The sequence below is a fragment of the Indicator indicator genome, chromosome 30 (assembly GCF_027791375.1).
Source record: "Indicator indicator isolate 239-I01 chromosome 30, UM_Iind_1.1, whole genome shotgun sequence".
Classification (NCBI taxonomy): Eukaryota; Metazoa; Chordata; class Aves; order Piciformes; family Indicatoridae; genus Indicator; species Indicator indicator.
Window position 1 is genome coordinate 7,405,276 of NC_072039.1, and position 18,965 is coordinate 7,424,240.

General features: G+C 51.0%; 1 protein-coding gene across 1 annotated transcript in view; it reads left to right on the plus strand.

The window, feature by feature from the left end:
* The first annotated feature begins 255 nt into the window (after positions 1 to 255).
* GTF2IRD1 (GTF2I repeat domain containing 1) overlaps positions 256 to 18,965 on the plus strand; it is a 47,011-nt gene continuing 28,301 nt past the window's right edge. The window contains exons 1-9 of the mRNA XM_054394170.1: positions 256 to 378; positions 3,254 to 3,395; positions 7,326 to 7,472; positions 11,344 to 11,527; positions 12,599 to 12,894; positions 13,366 to 13,455; positions 14,317 to 14,400; positions 15,509 to 15,692; positions 16,900 to 16,925. Coding sequence (XP_054250145.1) covers positions 256 to 378; positions 3,254 to 3,395; positions 7,326 to 7,472; positions 11,344 to 11,527; positions 12,599 to 12,894; positions 13,366 to 13,455; positions 14,317 to 14,400; positions 15,509 to 15,692; positions 16,900 to 16,925 — 1,276 coding nt within the window. The remainder of the gene's footprint in view (positions 379 to 3,253; positions 3,396 to 7,325; positions 7,473 to 11,343; positions 11,528 to 12,598; positions 12,895 to 13,365; positions 13,456 to 14,316; positions 14,401 to 15,508; positions 15,693 to 16,899; positions 16,926 to 18,965) is intronic.

An 18,965-nucleotide genomic window follows, 5' to 3' on the forward strand; every position in this document is an offset into this window, starting at 1 on the left:
TAGAATCATTTCCAGGGTTTGGTTACAGCTCAGCAGCTATAATTATCAGCAATTATCTGCCTTTAGCAGAGGAGACATGGGGACATGGGGCTCAGGTTTGCTCTGTGCCTCAGTTTCCCCAGTGTATCCACACCAGTATTGCACCATAACCCACGGCACACACTGGTGGCAGGGCTGCACTGGTGGTGCTCAGCACCAGCTCCCCATCAGTAACAGTGATGCATCTCATTTTCTTTTTTCTGTTTTCAGGTGAATATGGCCCTGGCAGGGAAGCCTTTAGACGTGACTCTCAGCACCTCCAGAGCTGACCAGTGGAATATGGTTTTTCCCCAGAAAGATGAAATCATCACCAGCTTAGTGTCTGCCTTAGACTCCATGGTAAGAGGCCAGTGGCCTGTACCTCTCTCTCCTTTCTCCTCCCTTGCACAGGGCTGGCTGGGAGCAGGGCTGGAGCACAAGTGCTGTCAAACCCATCCCATTCCCCTCTGCTGCTGGAAAGCCCAGGGAGCTGCCGGAGCCAGGAAATAAAAACCCTCTGCAGCCCTGACAGCCGTAAGGATCATAAAGTCAGCCCAAGTTAATCTCAGATGTGTATTGTTTTGCCATTAATATTTATGTTGGTATCAACTGAATGTAGGGTGGTTGGCTGTTGTTTTGGTTTTTTTTTTCCTTGATGTTTTACCAATGTTACCCTGAGCTTTTACACAACAGGAGAACAATGGCTTTTATCTCCGAGAACAAAGAAAATAACTTTCATATCTTTTGACGTAGAATTCCCAGTGGAAACCTTGCCTAAGTCATCCCTGCTTACATAAACAAGATAACTGTCTGGATTAAGTCTCGTGGACCAGAGCTAATCTTGTTTTTAACTGTGAATGTGATCGAGAAGGGAAAGTGAGTGTGCAGAAGCAAATACCTCATGCAATGCATCATGCTAACTGGCCCTCCCTGTTTAAAGCCAAGTCTTATTTAATATGTTTGGCTGGGATGCATCTTCTCTCTGCAGGTAGGGTTTTTTTCACTGATAGTCATTTCCTTCACCCTGCTAAGGAGCAGGTTCCCCAGAGCTGAAGCACCCCAGGCAGCTTTGCTGCTCTGTGTGCCACTCCGTGCAGCAAATCATGTTGCTGTAGTTTGGTCTCCTAATCAATATGCATTGCCCTGCAGTCCTCCTCACGTGCTGACACCAGGGCCAGGGGGCTAGGCTGCTCCTGAAATTCAGCTTTTATCTTAGTGCTTCACCAGTGCCAGGCTCTGCACTCACTGAAGCCTGCCTGCCTGCCTTGCCTGCGTGCTAAATAAACCGTGGGGCCACCTGCACATCGCCAAGCAGGCTTAGGGTTTGGATTTAGGCTGCCTTCAAATCTTACATCCCCTAGATTTTGGATTTATTGGTTTGAGAGTTGGGCTTTTTGAGCCAAACACTTCCATTTGCTGCTGGGTTTTTGAAAGGAGGTTTCTTAGAAATACCTCCTTGAGGGATGTGATTCAATAAGTCCTCCTTGAAGAAGGTCAGCAGGAGGTACAATGGCCCAATACAGAGACTGGTTTAAGCCCACATGAATCAAGCTCACTGTAACTGTGTGCAGAAAGCTGAAGGTATCTCAGGGCAGTTGGGCCATGGCCAGCTGCTGTGCTCCCTGGCTGCCAGCATCCTTCAGCCTATGTCATGGTGATGTGTCTGACTGGGGCTGTCAATGGGAAAACCACCCCTGTTTCACCCATTTCAAAATCATGACCTGGGAACAGACCTGAGAGTTGGGCAGAGAGCAACCTAATGAAATTCAACAAGGACAAGTGTAGAGTCCTACACCTGGGCAAGAACAACCCCATGCACCATTACAGGTTAGGGGTTGCCCTTCTGGAAAGCAGTTCCCCAGAGAAGGACCTTGGAGTTCTGATGGACAGTAAGCTGACCAGGAGAGAGCAATGTCCTTTGTGGCCAAGAGGGTCAGTGGTGACCTTGGGTGCATTAAGAAGAGTGTGACTGGCAGGTTGACGGAGGTTCTCCTCCCCTTCTACTGTGTCCTAGTGAGACCTCATTTGGAGTATTGTGTCTGGTTCTGGGCTCCTCACTTGAAGAGTGACAGGGAACTACTGGAGAGAGTCCAACGGAGGACTATGAGGATGTTTTAGGGGATAGAACATCTGACTTATGAGGAGAGGCTGAGAGACCTGGGACTGTTTAGGCTGGAGAAGAGAGGACTGAGAGGGGACCTCATCAGTGTTTACAAATACCTTAAGGGTGGGTGTCAAGGAAAAGGGGCCAGTCATTTTTCAGTGGTACCCGATGATAGGACAAGGAGCAACAGGTATGAAAAAGAACACAGGAATTTCCACTTCAACATCAGGAGAAACTTCTTTGCTGTGAGGGTGCTGGAGCCCTGGAGCAGGCTGCCCAGAGAGGTTGTGGAGTCTTCTTCTCTGGAGACTTTCAAACCCCACTTGGACACATTCCTGTGTGGCTTGCCCTAGGTGAGCCTGGGGCAGGGGAGGTTGGACTCGATGATCTCTAGAGGTGCCTTCCAACCCCTATCATTCTGTGCTCCTGTGATAGCATCCTCAGAGCATCAGTGCTGTAGCTATGGGAATCTGACTCAGGCTGCCAGCACTGCATAACTATTATCATATAAAAAATAATGCTAATAAAAGCACACCTACATGTGTATGGTGTGGGGCAGGAAGTGCACATTACATAAACTGGATTAATGCAGGAAGTCTTTTCCATCTCTTTAATGTTTTGCATAACTGTACAAGAAGAATCATTTGACTAATCCAGACTTTGACCATATTAGTGCTCTGCAGCTGAAATGAGATTCTCGTGCTCCTTATTTCATTAGAGCTGGTGGAAAAATACAAAGTGGTGTTGGGTTTGGGGTTTTGTTGTGTGGTTTTTGTTTTGGGGTTGGTTGGGTTTGGTTTTTTGGTGTTTTGGGTTTGTTTGGTTTTTTTTTAATTAATAAGAATGTTTTCTCTTAAAGAAATCCCAGAAAAATGTTTACTTTTAGGATAGGAAAAAGTGAAGTCAACTGATGGGTAAATAGTTCTTGTTTGCCAGCAAAGCATAGCTCAGCTGGAAGCGTGTCTGGAGATGTAAAGTCACCGGAGTGTTTAGGGGATGTCAGGAACCCCATGACATTCTGACCCGGACCAGAACATTGATGTGAATTAAAAATAAACCAAAAAAACCCCAAACATTGGAAAATGGCAGGGCTGGCCCCGCAGCACCTGCTGACCTGGTGTCTCCCCGCAGTGCTCGGCGCTCTCCAAGCTGAACGCGGAGGTGGCCTGCATCGCCGTCCACGAGGAGAGTGCCTTCGTGGTGGGCACTGAGAAGGGTCGAGTCTTCCTCAGCGCCCGCAAGGAGCTGCAAACTGACTTCCAGAAGTTTTGCAGTGAGTATCCCCAAGGCTGCTGTGCCAGCTGTGCCCTCCCACCCCCACACACTGCTGCGCAGGGAGGAGTTGTGCTTTGGGGGTGTCACGCTGCTGTCTGTCTGTCTGTGGGATTGGGCAGTGTTTAAAGCAGGTGGGAACCACAGCTGGAGCCTCTTCCCTTCCAGGGAGGAGACTGTGCAGCCCAGCTCTCCTCTCTGAAGTCATCCTTGGGGTGGTGTGAGACTGGATGACTGCTCTGCTGTCAGTCTGTGGCAACACTGCTGGTGTGCTGGAGCAGCTTTTGAGGACTTAGCAAAAACGGTTTGTCCTACTGATCTGCCAGGAGCAGAGAGGCTTTCTTGGGCCAAGGCATTTTCCTGGTTTTGGAGAAACAGAGATGGATATGAGAGCTGAGAGTGTTTGTTGTGGAGTTGCTTATTTTTTTGTGTGGCTAACAGTGGTGAGAGGATGCCTTCAGCAGGAGCTCTGGAAGCCTTCGGCAGGAGCTGTGGTCCACCCAGTCTCAGACCAGTCACTGGGTATTGCAGGGAGATCTGAGTGGTGACAGCTCTGCATGTGGTGAGACTGGCACCCAGCCCTCTGTCCCAGCTCTGTGCCTCTGCTGGCTCCCCAGAAACAGCCTGGGAGCTGAGGGGAAAGTGGGAGTCATTGTGTGAACAAGGACCTGTATTTCTTGGATGGAATCATCCCTGAAGCGTCAACCCTGCTTTCCCTACTCAGTGCAGCAGCTGGGATGGGATCTGGCTTTGGTGGTGCCAAGGATCCCAGACTGGAGAGGCCCCAGTCCTGGATCTGCTCACACACGCTGACCATGGAAAGAAACCAGTCAGGTGTGTGTGCACACGCATGGTGGTGATGGAAACCACACTGGTGCTTAATCTGTTGGAGAGATTGCTTGGAAAGGGTTTGCTCTAATGAAAACATCAGCACTGTGGCACTGCCAGGGTCGCTGTCTGCTGGGGTTATTTGCTGCACGTGTGCAGGGTGAGTGGCTTTGCAGGAGCAGCAAACTGCCAGGGCTCAGCTCTGGCCCTTTGTCCTTGCCCACTGTGGGCAGCTGCCTGCCACCTGCACCAAGCCAATTGTGCCTGGTAGAGCTGCCATTAGTTGCCCTCTGCTGTGGTGTGTTTTGCAGGACAGGAGGTGTTTGGGGGTTTGCAGGACAAGGAGGTGTCTGGGGGTTTGCAGGACTAGGAGGTGTTTGGGGGTTTGCAGGACAGGAGGTGTTTGGGGGCTTGCAGGACTAGGAGGTGTTTGGGGGTTTGCAGGACAAGGAGGTGTCTGGGGGTTTGCAGGACAAGGAGGTGTCTGGGGGTTTGCAGGACAAGGAGGTGTCTGGGGGCTTGCAGGACTAGGAGGTGTCTGGGGGCTTGCAGGACTAGGAGGTGTCTGGGGGCTTGCAGGACTAGGAGGTGTCTGGGGGCTTGCAGGACTAGGAGGTGTCTGGGGGCTTGCAGGACTAGGAGGTGTCTGGGGCTTGCAGGACTAGGAGGTGTTTGGGGGCTTGCAGGACTAGGAGGTGTTTGGGGGTTTGCAGGACTAGGAGGTGTTTGGGGCTTGCAGGACTGGGAGGTGTTTGGGGGCTTGCAGGACTAGGAGGTGTTTTTGTGGGTTTGCAGGACTAGGAGGTGTTTGGGGGCTTGCAGGACTAGGAGGTGTTTGGGGGTTTGCAGGACTAGGAGGTGTCTGGGGCTTGCAGGACTAGGAGGTGTTTGGGGGCTTGCAGGACTAGGAGGTGTTTGGGGGCTTGCAGGACTAGGAGGTGTTTGGGGGTTTGCAGGACTAGGAGGTGTCTGGGGCTTGCAGGACTAGGAGGTGTTTGGGGGCTTGCAGGACTAGGAGGTGTTTGGGGGCTTGCAGGACTAGGAGGTGTTTGGGGGCTTGCAGGACTAGGAGGTGTTTGGGGGCTTGCAGGACTAGGAGGTGTTTGGGGGCTTGCAGGACTAGGAGGTGTTTGGGGGTTTGCAGGACTAGGAGGTGTTTGGGGGTTTGCAGGACTAGGAGGTGTTTTTGGGACAGTTCCTGCATTCGCAGGTGACTCTGCCTCCCCTTCCCACCACTCATGAGATGCAGGGAGGTACCTGAGCAGTGGGGTGGCTAATGGGAGGGAGCTCCCTCTTGTATATTAAATGCCAACCGTGTCTCCCTGGAGCTCAGGATGTTGATGACCCATCTGCAAATCTCACTTTTAGAAATATAAATACAAATACCCTGGTCAGTGTCCTGCCACCGGGCTGGGGCTAAGGCACCCCACGGTAGATCCTGATTCTCTTCTCCTTTGGCTTCGTTAACACCTTTGCCAAAATGAAATGGTCACATCTGGTTGACAGCACAAACTCCTGATGGTGAGCTTCAGGCAAAGTGGCTGCTGCTGGAGACAGGGTGAAACGTGATAACTCTGTCTTGAATTATAAATGGCCCAGGCTCAACTCCACTCCATAAAGCTCTTACAACTGGCACGCAGTGGAAAGCATCCTTGGAAGTGCCTCTGATTTATGGGCTAGCTGCCCCCTTAGAAAGGATCTGAAATAATCTAAAGCAGACATCACTGGGAGATGTAAGAAGCCTCTCTTATCTCTCGGGGCACGCAGACCTCGCTCCAACGCCCTCCTTTATCTGAACCTCTGGCTCAGCCTTGCCTGGCGCACGGAGGGACTTGACAGTGATCAGGATTAATGTCAGTGGTGCAGAGTTAGCACCCAGCCAGCAGGGGAGGTGGCCTGGGAGCGTGTGGGTGCAGATGCCTTTCGCCATCTTGGTAAAGCACCCCAAAAAAGTTCACCAGGCCTTGTTTCCCCACGTGGTGGGAGGCATGTGGAGCTGCCCAGGGGTTGTGTGGTGTTGGGTGGCTGTCCCCTTGCTAGTTCTGTGGGTACCTCTCTGGAGATACTCAAGACCTGTCTGGATATGTTCCAGTGTGATCTTGTATAGGTGATCCTGCTCTGGCAGGGGGTTTGGACTGGATGAGCTTCCAGTCCTTAACATTCTGTGGTTCTGTGGTTCTGTGGTTCTGTGATTCTGTGATTCTGTGATTCTGTGATTCTGTGATTCTGTGGTTCTGTGATTCTGTGACTGGATGTCTCTTGCCCCCATCCCAGTGCTGCCCCAGCCATGGGCTCTTTCCACAGGAGGAATCCATGAGCTCCTCCTTGAGCACCCAGGCAGCATCCAGGGTTGATCACCGGTAGGAGCCTGTCGAGGATGATGAAGGAATTAGTCCTTTGCCACTGAAAAATCCCTTGTGAATCGCTTTGGCTGGAGCAGCAATAATGCACTTGTAGTGTTTAATTTTTTTGTGCATTTAGGGATGCAAGGAAGTCGTTGCTGAAGATATGCTTTATTTGAGGTTTAATGGGGGAAATTAGCAGGAAATAGCTGGTATTACCGAGCTACGTGACGCTGAAGGGTAAAAAAGCCTCCCGAGAAAGGAGGATTTTCTTTTCCTGAGAGATTGGAGGCTAAGCAGATTGAAACCAGAGAAAAGAAATGTGCTACCCAATTAATCACAACAGTTCCAGTGCAGCCGAGTGGGTAAAACCAGGGAAGTGGAGGGGGATGCGGGGGACAGGCACAGGATGGCCAACCCAGCTCCCTGCTGGCATCACTGCCCATGCTGAAACCTTCCCCTGCACGTCTGGGGCTGCTGGGGGCCATGGCCCTATGTGAGCTGAGGGGCTGGGGGGTGGGTGGGAGACCAGGGGCACCTGCCTGCCCAGCCAGAGGACTTTGCTGTGGGGACAAGTGAGGGGCCTGCAACCCCATCTTGCCTGGGGTTTGGTGGGCAGGGACGTGTTCAGCTTTGACTAAAGTCAGTGTAACCCAGCCAGAGGGTTCAGTCGCTTTGCAGCCACTCAAAAGCACACATGGCATCACCTGTGACCCCTCCTCTCACCACAGCATCTCCTGTTTTCTCCTTTCCCCTCACAGGAGTCCAGCAGAGGAAGGAGCAGGACGCAGAGGTGCAGAAGAAGGCTAAGGAGTGCGGGCGAAGCGTGCTCAGGGTCTCCCCGGACCAGGGATCCGACGTGTACCTCCTCAGGAAGATGGTAGAGGAAGTGTTTGATGTGCTTTATAGTAAGAACCTTCACGCTTCCATTTGGGGATTTGGATTGCCCCTAGGGCTTGCTGAGCTGCCCATTGCTGGATGTGGCTTTTGACCTCAGCCCAGCTCCCTGGTGAGGAGCAGGTACCTGGCAGGGGTGGCGTGGTGGGATGTGTAGGGTTGGTGTTGTGTTTAGATGGGATCTGGCCACTGCTTCTTCACCTTGCAGCATCCCAAACTAGATGAAAATATCACTGTACTGGGGGAACATCCTCCGCTGCCCCAGCCAAGGGAAGCTTCTGCCGTGAGCTGAGTGTGATTTTCAACCACACCTTAGTCCCTGATGCTGCGTTAGGGATAAAGGAACATTAGGAAGACATTAGGAAGAAGGAGGACATTAGGAAGTAGCTCTTTATTATGAGAGTGGTAGAACACTGGAACAGGTTGCCCAGAAAGGTGGTGGAGACCCCATCCCTGCAGACATTCAAGGTCAGGTTGGATGGTGCTCTGAGCAACCTGATCTAGTTGGGGAAGTCCCTGCCTACTGCAGGGGAGTCGGACTTGGATGACCTTTACAGATCCCTTCCAACCCAATGCATTCAGTGATTCTATCTACAGCACCTCTTTCACAAGCACTGTCTCTCTGCAGAGACTCCCTCACCCCTTTCCCTGGCAAGCCTATTTAAAAGGGAAAAAGATGAGTTCTCAAGCAGGCAGCGGCTCCGAGAGACGAGCTGGTGCCGTTCCAGCACATGCATCATCCCCGGCAATAAAGCTTCTGCAATTAAAATGCAGATGACCATATGGCTGTTGATATGTAACCCACTGGGTTGCAGAGCTCCCTGCGGGCTCAATCTGTGGAGGCTCAAGCAGCGGCAGCGCCGAGTTCTCACTCGGGTGGTCCCTGCTGGAGCCCCTGTGGAACGCTGGAGGGAGTGGCTGTGCTCCCGACTTGTCCCCTGGGTAGGAGCAGTGAGGTTGGGTTGGGAGGAGGGGACAACGAGCCCCAGTGTTCCCCTGTGCTGCTCAGAGGGTTGTGTCAGCCCAGTGTGATGCTGCAGGGGAGTTCAAGCTGGTGGCTGAGCCAGTTGCAGAACTGGGTGTTTCACCTTCCTGGGTGCTGCTCCTTGTCACACTTTGGGATCTGGGGTGAGCTACTGAGCCTGGCTGGGTCTCCCTGAGCCCGAGGCACGGGTGTTTTCTCTGTTTGTGTGCTGACTTTGGGAATGAGCACCACCAACCAGCCAGTGCTCCCACCAGCCACCCTGGGCATGCATGTGGGATTTGCTGTGGCTGGCATTTGGTGCTTCACAGACAGAAAGGGGAGAGGACATCCCTTCACCCAGGCATGGACAGCCAGGAGGTTTTCTGAAACCACTTAATAAAGGACTTGGAGATGATATTCCCATTAGTGGGGGTTAGCAAGTCATCTCACTGCCATCAAAAAGCCAGGGCCAAAGAGGGACAATACAAGACATGCCAAGGAAATGGCAAGGAAATTTGGCATGGGCTGGATCCCTGCTCCAGGCTGCAGGCCTCATGGTCCTGCTGCTGGGAGAGTGCCAGGCTTTGGAATCCTCTTGGGAATTTTTATACATGACTTACCATAAGTATATAATTTTATGTAAAACTTGATCAGGGTGCATCTGATCTGCACCAGGTGGGCCATCTGTTGGGTGAGTTTGTGATGCTTCTTACCCTGTGGAGGTGCACAGACACATGTGAGAGACAAGCTAGCTGAGTCCCCAACTCACAGTGGCAGGCATTGCCATGGCAGGGAGAAGGTTGGGCATCACTGAGCCTGGTGTCGTTCAGCCTGTGCTGCTGATTCAGTAGGATCAGCTGTTTCCATCCTTGAGCTGCTCTATGGTGAAACCTGCAGGGTGGATGCTCCCCTCCAGGCATGCCCATAGGGAAGAGCCTCTCCTGGTTGAGTGGGGAGAAGCACCACAGGAGATAATAGGTGCCCCAGGGTGATTGTCTTTCCAACACTGAGAGGACTGTCAGAAATTAACAGTTATCTTTCCTTCTGGTTTTTTTTTTTGGTTTTTTTTTTTTTTAATTCCATTTTTTTATCTTTTCAGTCACTTCCCATTAACAGGGACTGGGAACAAAAACTGTTAGCAAATACTCAGTCAAAAAGCTGGAGTATTCCCACCAGAGCTGGGTAATCTCTGCACCAACAGGATGACTGATTACTGCCAGCTCCTATTAAACAGGCATTAATGATGATTATTGTCTCTCTTTAGCTAAACCATGAGCCTCTGCATGGCAGCATGAGGCTTGGTGAAGGTCACTTTGACAGCAGCATGTTCCCCATAAAGATATGTCCAAGGAGTTGTTGAGTGTTGGTCGATAAGGAGCCACCGTGGCCGTCAGGAGCTTCTCCCCATCACTAAGAGAGGTGATGGAGGGAGGTGGAAAGCTGCTAGAGCTGGTGTGGCAGGGCAGGGGAAACTTGCAGAAAGTCTGCTCGGGGTGGTGTGGTTCAGAGGCTCGTTTTGGAAACTTCTGTTGGTGGCTTAATTAAAACATTATCCTCCCTGCCTGTAAGGAGCCTTGATGGCTCGTGCGAGTCGCACGTCGTCAGTTATCAGGCGGCCCTTCAAAGAACATGTTGAAGAAATCACTTTTAATAAGGACTTGCTGACAGCAGCACAAGATTTCCAGGGTTTCTCTTAAGATCTTCTGGTGCTTTGGGGTTTTGTTGTTTTGGTTTTGTTGTGGTGGTTTGTTTTTTGGTTCTGTTTTGGTTTGTTTCGGGTTTTTTTTTTTTCCAAGGAAGAGATTAAAAAGAAAATGTTTTAAAGAAAAATCAACAGTAGAAAATCCCACAGTTATTTCAAGGTCCCATAATCTCCTCTGCCTTGCCCCTCAACCTGGGAACACAGGCACAGACACCTCTCCATGCAGCCAGATGTTCTGCATCTGGATGCTGCTATGCCAGGCAGGTCACATTCCCGCGTGGCTCTTTCTTCTGCTTCGTGCTTTCAGCACCAGGTTTATTGGTTGCACTGACATGGGCTGATTTCCAAAGTAATTTTTCCACAGAGAGCAGCTCAAGGGCTTTGGCTGTTCTTTGAGACCCTTCAGGTGGGGCTGGTTCCCCAACAGTGTCTTGCAGCACTGCAGACATCCCCAGTGGGAGCTGGTGGCTTCTTCAGCCAGTTTAGAAAAATCTTTGGATAGCTGCAGTGCTGGCTGGTTGTCTTCTGCTGCCAGAGAATGGAAGGCAGTTTGGCTTGGTGTCAGAGGTGCAAGGGAGCCAGCCCTCTGTGGTGGGGACACAGCAGGGCATTGTGTCCACCATCAAGGGGAGTGGGTGAGATTTCTGGGTGGCTGGAGGTGATGGTGCAGTCAGATGTTCCAAATGGAGGACTGGACTGCTGAGCTGTTTCATTCTTGTCTGTCAAAGTGCATCAGGTCACCCAACAGCAATCAAAGAACTTCCCATTCTTCCAGGAGGTAAAATAAGAAAACCAACTGAAAAGCAGGTTCCTAGAATATCTCAGTAAGTGTGAAATAGAAATAAAAATCAGTGCGAGCCCTTCAGCCTCCTTTGTCAGCTCTCAGCTACCTCCTGGCTTGCCAGCAGCCACATCCCTTGTTGGCAGGCGTCTGGGTGCTCCCAGGGAGTGGGCTTGTGCCAAATGACCCCATCTGAGGATTTTACTGTGCAACCCAAAAGATGAGACATCTGCTTATTGGCTTTTGTGAGTTTTATTATTAATTAGTGCTTAGAGCTTGCAGGGCCTTGCATGCTGAGTGCAGAGGTAGGAAAAGGTTTTCTTCTCATAATATTTCCACCAGGATCTCTTACTCTTGCATTTGCTCCCCCAGCCTGGTTGGCTGCAGTCAGGGGTGTGGGGTGTCCATCAGTGTGTAACTCTGTCCCCTCCTCAGGTGAAGCTGTGGGGAAGAGCAGCGTGGTCCCTTTGCCCTACGAGAGGTTCCTGAAAGAGCCAGGCTCGCTGGCAGTGGCTGGCTTGCCTGAGGGGATCAGCTTTAAGAAACCCATGGAGTACGATATGAAATCCCTGATGGCCATCCTAGAGCACAGCCACAGCATCCGCTTCAGGCTAAAAAGGTAATTTGGGGCATCCCCAAGGGCCAGGAGGGCAGCGAGCCCTTGGGATGGCAGCTCTCAGAATGCCGGTGGATGGCAGAGGTTTTGTGTAGAGCACACATGAGGGTCCCCTGCTATGTCCCAGCTTCTCCTCCAGACCTATAAACCTGGGTCCAGCAGTGCCAAACCCACCCTTTCCTGGAGGTTCCTCAGTGCTGGGCTGCTGCAGACCACTCTGGCCTGGTTCCTATAAAAAGCACACGTGAAGGTGTGCAGCAACCGCATCGCTTTGTGTGGCTCCGCAAGGTTTCCGCTGTGGTAAGCTAAGTGCTTCTCTGTCTCCAGAGGGCTTTCCAGTGTAAATGCTGCAAGCTTCTTCCCAGGCTGAAATGGGATTTTTAACGCCAGACAAGGAGAGAGGTGGGGGATTGTAGCGTGGAGAGCTCCCCATTTGGGCTGCCTTTTCGCAAGGGGCTTGGCAGTTTTGGATGTGTTTCCTCTGCGTTTGCCTGGCTGGAAGCACCTCAGATCCGTTCAGAGAAGTACTGAGAGCTACCAAATACCTCCTGTGAAGGCTCTTCTGGAAAATCAGACTGAGACAGCTAAAATTAGGACACGCAGAATTCGAGCTGCCTGTGAGCTTGTGGCCACCTGACTCATGTGAAGCACATAGGCTTGCTTGGTCTGAAGCTCATCCCTGGACTGACAGAAGTCCCCCTTGAGCTGTCATCAGCCTTGGGGGTAAGTGGTTATGACCACACAGACTGTTTTACTCCATAAAAATACCAGGCTGTGGAGTTAGGCATCTTTGCCCCAGCTAATACAAATGCTTTGAACTAAGACCAGCCTACTCCCATTACAGAAGACAAAAACCACTCCAGGTGCCTGAAGAAGCTGGAAGAGGTTAGGTGATGGCTGTGATTTCCAGAATAAAGAGCCTAGCATCCTGCAGTGCTTTGTGTCCCATCCTCCCAGACATGGCTCTCCTTTTCCCTCCAGATCCCTGCTTGTCCCAGCTTAGCAGCACCCAAAGGACCCAATAGACCCAAAGGAACCTGCTTTTTCCTCCTCTTCTCCCTTCCTTCCCCTCAGGCCAGCAGACGAGCCCAGCCGAGAGCCAAACCCCAGCATCGAGCTGACTTGTACCTCCCTCACCTCCAAAGGTGGCCGGGACTCTGGTGCCAACGGCCCCATGGCCAAGCCTGCCAGCCAGGACGCTCCGTCTGCCATCGCAAACTTCCTGTACGGAGTCTCACTGCCGACCCAGATGGGCGTCGACCTAAAGCAAGAGATGTCCTCGGGGCCCAGCGCGGGCGGCGAGGTGCTGCTGCCCCGGCCGGCGGCAGAGCTGAAGGTGCCTTCCTCACAGGAGTACAGCGACTGCTGTGGTAATAGCCTGGAGTTTGCTCTCAGCTGAGAGCCTGCTGCAAAGCCCACCCCCTGGCCCTGACAGTCAGGTCACTGGCCCAGGTTACCCAGAGAGGTGGTAGCTGCCCCATCCCTGGAACCGTCAGGTTGCTCAGGGCTCTGAGCAACCTGCTCTAGTTGCAGGTGTCCCTGCTGACTGCATAGGGGTTGGACTAGATGACCTCTAAAGGTCCCTCCCAACCTAAACCACTCTATGATCATTTTTTTCCCCTGAAACGCTGGGTGCTGTGCTGTGAGGCTGGAGGAGCAGATGCGGGGCTGGGGGCTCAGTCTGGCCGGGACCCCGCCAAGCGGTCACAGACCAAGGGGGAGAGACAACAGGGTCAGGTCAACGTCACCATCAGGGAACAGCACCCAGGAGCTTGTTTGAGTGCCTGGAGCATTGGTCAGGCTTTCATCAGCCTTTTTTCTTTGTCTCCCCTCCTGTCCAGGACAGAAATCATCGGTCTCCGGGGGTCCCCTCATCCAGAACGTGCACTCATCCAAGCGCATCCTCTTCTCCATTGTCCATGACAAGACAGGTCTGTGTCTGTGTCCCATTCCAGCATTGGAGGTGGCTGGCAGCCACCTCTTAGGGAAAGATTTCTCCCCATCCCTGTCTCTCCCTATCAGTCTCCCAGCCATCCCCATTCCCTGCAGGGACCCAGCAGAGTTGCTTTTTTTTTTTCCCTTTATATGCCACAGCATCTCAGCATTGCAGCCAAGACCTTTATCCCTGCTTGGGTCCATCCCTCCCGTCTCCATGACGGGGCACTGAAGCATGCCTTTGAGTGAGGCAGTTTGCCCAAGCTGCAGCAAATACCCACCCAGAACTTGATGGTATTTCAAAATAGCTGAAACCCACTAACCTCAGAGTGATTCTGCAGCAGTGCCTGGGGGCACCAGCAGTGAGGAGGAGGCTCTGCTATTTCCCCACCTCCACCCTACCCAAGGGAAACGCAACCTAAAAATGCTGAGGTGTTCAGATCAAAACCCCTGCTTGCCTGTGTTAAGAAAAAAATATGGATGGGAAAGTTGGGAAAGAGGAGGAGATGAAAAAGCTGCTGTGGGAAATGGCTGTGCCTTCCAGGGGGTTGTTCCAGGTTGAGTTTGCTTTGTCCCGGAGGGTCTTTCATTTCAGGGTTGAGAAGTTTTATGGGGTCATTCCTCAGGAATCTGCTTTGCACATGGAGGGTTGCAGAGGAGGCTGCTTGGGGCTGGGGCTGGGGAAGCCCAGACTGTATCTGCCAACCTGGCAAAATCCACTCAGCAAGAGGGAAAAATCATTATTTTTTTTTTTTTTTAAAGCAGCAAAATCTTGTTCCTGCTTCGTGTGAGGAAAGTGCATCTGCTGTGTACCAACCATATGGAAGTTCCTTATTTCTTATATTTTGTTTTGATAGATAAGTGGGACAGCTTTATAAAAGAAACTGAAGATATCAACACCCTTAGGGAGTGCGTGCAAATTCTGTTTAACAGCAGATATGGTGAGTAGGAGTTAATATCCCATTATGCATCTGCAGTGCTTGTGGTTTGCATATCATTATATAGCAATCATTTTTGTTCCCTAACACAGCAGCAGAAGCCATATGCTAGAGCTCCCTTCTCTTCCTAACATATTTAGCCCAGCAGCTCCCAGTCTCTGGGTGTCTGCTGAAGGTTATGTCAATATTTCCATTTGGAGCTTCCCCCCCCTGCCCCCAGCCACCACTGTTGAGGAATTTATAACTGGGCTGTAAACCAGCCCCAGTTTGAAGTGTGGTGAGCTGGGCTGGGTCAGAGCACCCAGGCAGGAGACAGGGAGCAGTGGCAAGCTGCTGGTTTAAATTCATGTGGCAGGGGGGGAAAAAAGGAGATTGGCTTTGTTGTAGCTGCATTTTTCCACCTGTATGGCTTTTGGGTGTCGTTGGAGTTTCCCTTGCCCTGAGCAGGGCTTTTGGATTAGTTTCTGGGTGTCTGGGCAGCTCTATGGCTCAGGAAATTGCTTGGGAATGGGCTGATGGGCTGAAGGTTGTTGGCTGTGCCACCTTCACCACACTGTGGACTTCCTGAGCTGTAGACAGGCTATAGATGTGTGCTGTGTCACTTGTGAGTGAGACATGGGCTGTAAATGAGCTCTGTAACTTACAAACTGTGCGTGTGGAACAGAACCCCAGCATGGTGGGGGTTGGAAGGGACCTCTGGAAATCTCCTAGTCCAGCCTCTAGAGAAGGTTGCACATGTGCAGGTGAGAGAGTATATTACATAGCTCAGTGACCTGCTGTGGTTATGGGGAGGTTGGGAACAGCCTGTGAACCAGCTCACCCCTGGTGTGAGCAGTGCTGGGCACATTTGGGGTTTTTGGAGGACACTTTAGCTGTGTTTGCTGCTGCATGGTTTTGGAGGACACTTCAGCTGTGTTTGCTGCTGCGTTGTCTCCCCTTTCCCCATCTCCCATGGGCTCGCTGCTCCCAGGGCTCACCCTCTGGGGCAAGCAAAGGAGAGGGTTGCAGGAGGCACTTGCTCTGCTTGAGCCAAAGCCTTTAGACCTTCACTTGATCACCTGTGAGAAGGAAAAGCTGGTGTTTAAGTGAAAACCACACTCTCACCTTGCAGCTGAAGCCTTGGGGTTAGACCACATGGTGCCTGTCCCGTACCGGAAGATCGCCTGCGACCCCGAGGCCGTGGAGATCATCGGCATCCCGGACAAGATTCCCTTCAAGAGGCCTTGCACCTACGGCGTCCCCAAGCTCAAACGGATACTGGAGGAGAGGCACAACATCCATTTCGTCATCAAAAGGTGGCTGGTTGGGAGGCAGGGGAGAGTGCACGGCCGTGAGGGCACCGGGGGATTGAAGCTGTGTTCCCTTCATGCTCACAGGGTTTGTTCTGACACCCAAAACGCTTTTTGCCTTAAGCCTCTGGTTTCCATCACTTGTTGAGAGGGTGTGGTAGAGCTGAGTGTAACATGGTCCCCCCCACAAGCCTCACCACCCTCTTGTAAGTCCAGGCAGACATTGCTGGTGCCACCCTAAGCATTTCAGGTGGTGATGGGACTCTGATCCTGGCAGGACTCCCTCCAATGACATTTGGCAGATGGGAGCCGTACTTCCAGGTGGAAGGAGGAACATCTTTCTTCACAACACACCTTGTTTTATGGTGATCACTTATGGACACCTGGTATATATGATGATGAAGACGTGTCACCACCCAGGCAGGGTGTAGAGTCTTGGTGTCTGTGTTTGGACTGGAGGAAGAGGAGTGGATGCTTTCCCAGTTAGCTCTGTGCTGCACAACCCCTCTTTGCTTCTCTCTCAGGAAAATCTGCTTTATAATGTATTTATTTATTCAGTCTCTGCTTGTGCAGCACTTGTTCCCCTGCTAGAGGTGTGAAAAACCCTAGCTAAAGGCTCCCTAGGGGACTAAAATCACCAACATCAACAGGGCTCAGGCATCCTAAAAGGAATTTACTTTCCAGATGTCAGCTGGTGGAGGAGCCTCTTTGTCCTGCACTGCTTTGGTTGTGCTGAGCTGGATCAGGCTCTGGGACATGGCCCTGAACACACTTTGCCCCCACATTGTAGGTGGCATCAAAATATGGTATTTAAGAGACAAGTGACATCTGGTCCATGGTCGGTGTGTGAAGTGAAGGTCCAGCGACAGCTCCTTCGGTCCTACTGTCTCTTTTGGCAAAGCCAGCCTAGAGCAGCCTCATTTAATAAGTTAATTAAATTAAGAGAAGGAGTTGTAAGCAGGTTTAAAGGTGCTTCAGTTAAAATGAATATGCTGTAAGATTGCTGGGTTGCACAACAGGCTAAAAGGCCTTTTTTTTTTTTATCTGAAAAAACTCATTCCTTGGTTGTGTTGTTTTGTTTTGTTTAGGAAGTGAATAAAATGACTGTTTTCACTTGCTTTAATGCTGTTCATTAATAACACCTAAAATTCAGTCATTAGAAGCACCTAATCCTTTTGTTGTTGTTGTTTTTGTTGTTTGCCTTTCCTCCTAGGATGTTTGACGAGAGGATTTTTACAGGTACGTTCTCCACGTCCCTTTGATTTTCTGCCCACAAAGATTATCCAGAGAAGCAGAGTTGAAATCATGCCACCTGTAAGCAGCAGAAGTGCAGGAGTTCTGCTCAGTGAGGAGGTCTGAGCCCTGCAGCTGAGCAGGCTGAGGTCACACCATGCACCCCTTCAGGAGTGCCTTGAAGGTTTAAGTGAGGAATGTGCAGTGCATGAGGCTGGGCTGGCTCACAGAATCACAGAACTGTTGAGGCTGGAAAAGACCTCCAAGATCATCAAGTCCAGCCTCCCTGCACTGCACTGAGCTGCTGCTACAGGCAGCACACAGCGTGGTTCTGTGCTTTCAGGAGGCAGAAAAATCACTGCTGGGTTCCTCACTGCTAAATTATTCTTCTTTTGTTGTTGTCTCTTTTTTTCTTTTCTTTTTTTTTTTTTTTTTTTTTGGCTGGGAAGCGTTAGCATCATCCAGCCACTGACTGGCTTTAAAAGAAAAACAGCAACAAGTCCTTTTTTGGAGTTTTTTTGTGGGTTTTTTTCAGTGACAAAACCCTGGGGAGGGCATTTCTTTGGCTTTCTTTGCCCCATGTTTTCACTCCTTTTGGTTTGAGCTTGGAGAAGCCAAGCTCAGTGCTTCTTGGCAAATAAAAGGAGACAGGTACTGGTGCTGTCTGACCTGACTCTAGCTCCAGCAGCTGCCCCCATCCCACCAGCCCAGGACTCACCTGAAATACAGCACTGCACCTGAATTTATCACCACCCAGCCCTGTTCCACGACGCCTGGGCTTGGCTCACAAGTAAAGACGTGTTTTGGGGTTGTTGTTTTGGTATTTTTTGCTCCCAAGCTGCCAACCCCAAATTCTGGCAGCTTTCCAGACACCACCTTCTCTTGTGACATCTCCACTGGCCAAGTTAACCCCTGTGTCCCCACCACATCCCTGACCCCCAGGGGTGTTCCCTAGGGAAAATCACACTAGAGCCACCCAAAGGGGACCTCCAGCACAGCCTGGAGGGAGCCTCTCCTCCACGGAGGGATTTCTTTGTCTCCAGCCCCATTAATGCCTTTTTTATTTTCTCAAGAAAAATATTTTTAAGATCTAACCCACTCTGATGGGGTGGAACACTGAGCTGTCTTTTGGGATGTTTGGATTTTCCTTGAAAATCCATCATGCTTGCATGATACCTGGTGAAAGGCATCACACAGATCTGTACCTCAGCTCAAGAGCTGCAGATGGAAAGCACCATGCTATGAGCTCAAGGGTTGTGTGGCAGGGAAGTGCAAGTGGGAAACCAAGAGATGAGGAAGCAAAGCCAGCAGGACTGGAGTGGGTGACAGTTTCCCCCTCACTTGCTTTGGTCCCTGCAGGGCTACCAGAAGCAAAACACATTAAACCTGGCTTTTTGTGATTGGAGTCAGCACATCTGACTGTGGGGGGGAAAAAAAAAAAAAAAAAAAAAAAAGGCAAAAGGCAAAGCATCTGCTGAGTCAGGAGGTGCCATTTTTGCAAAGACACTCTTTTCTGAGCAGAGCTGTACTTTAAATTGCCGACTGCAAAGTATCCCAAAGCTTCCCTGTACAGTTTTGCTCACCCTTTAATTAAAATACCCACCACTGCTAGGAAACCTATTTTTGCTACTCCCCTGGGTAGCAGCTTCAGGCAGGCTTCACTGCTGCAAGAACAAGATTTGGTCCATAGAAAGCACAAATTAAAAGGAGCCTTTTTGGAGTGTCACTGGATAAATAGTGTCTTTAAGGCTCTGTATTGCTGCTGGTCCCAGTGCCCAGAGCCCTGCCCTTCCTTGCAGGCTGGAGCTGAAAGGAAAAAAGGCTTCATGTTCCCATGGATGGGATGTGATTTGGAAGGGTGGGGATGTCACAGTGGCACTTGGAGAGCAGTGCAGGGCCTTTGGCAGCAGCTGCTTAACAAGGCACCTACGTGGTCACAGCGTAATTTCATTCCCTCCTTCCCCCAGCACTAATCCTTCAGCTCTTTGCTCACCTTCCCTGACCAATTTTCATTTCCTACCCTGCCTTCAGATCACTCTTTTCATC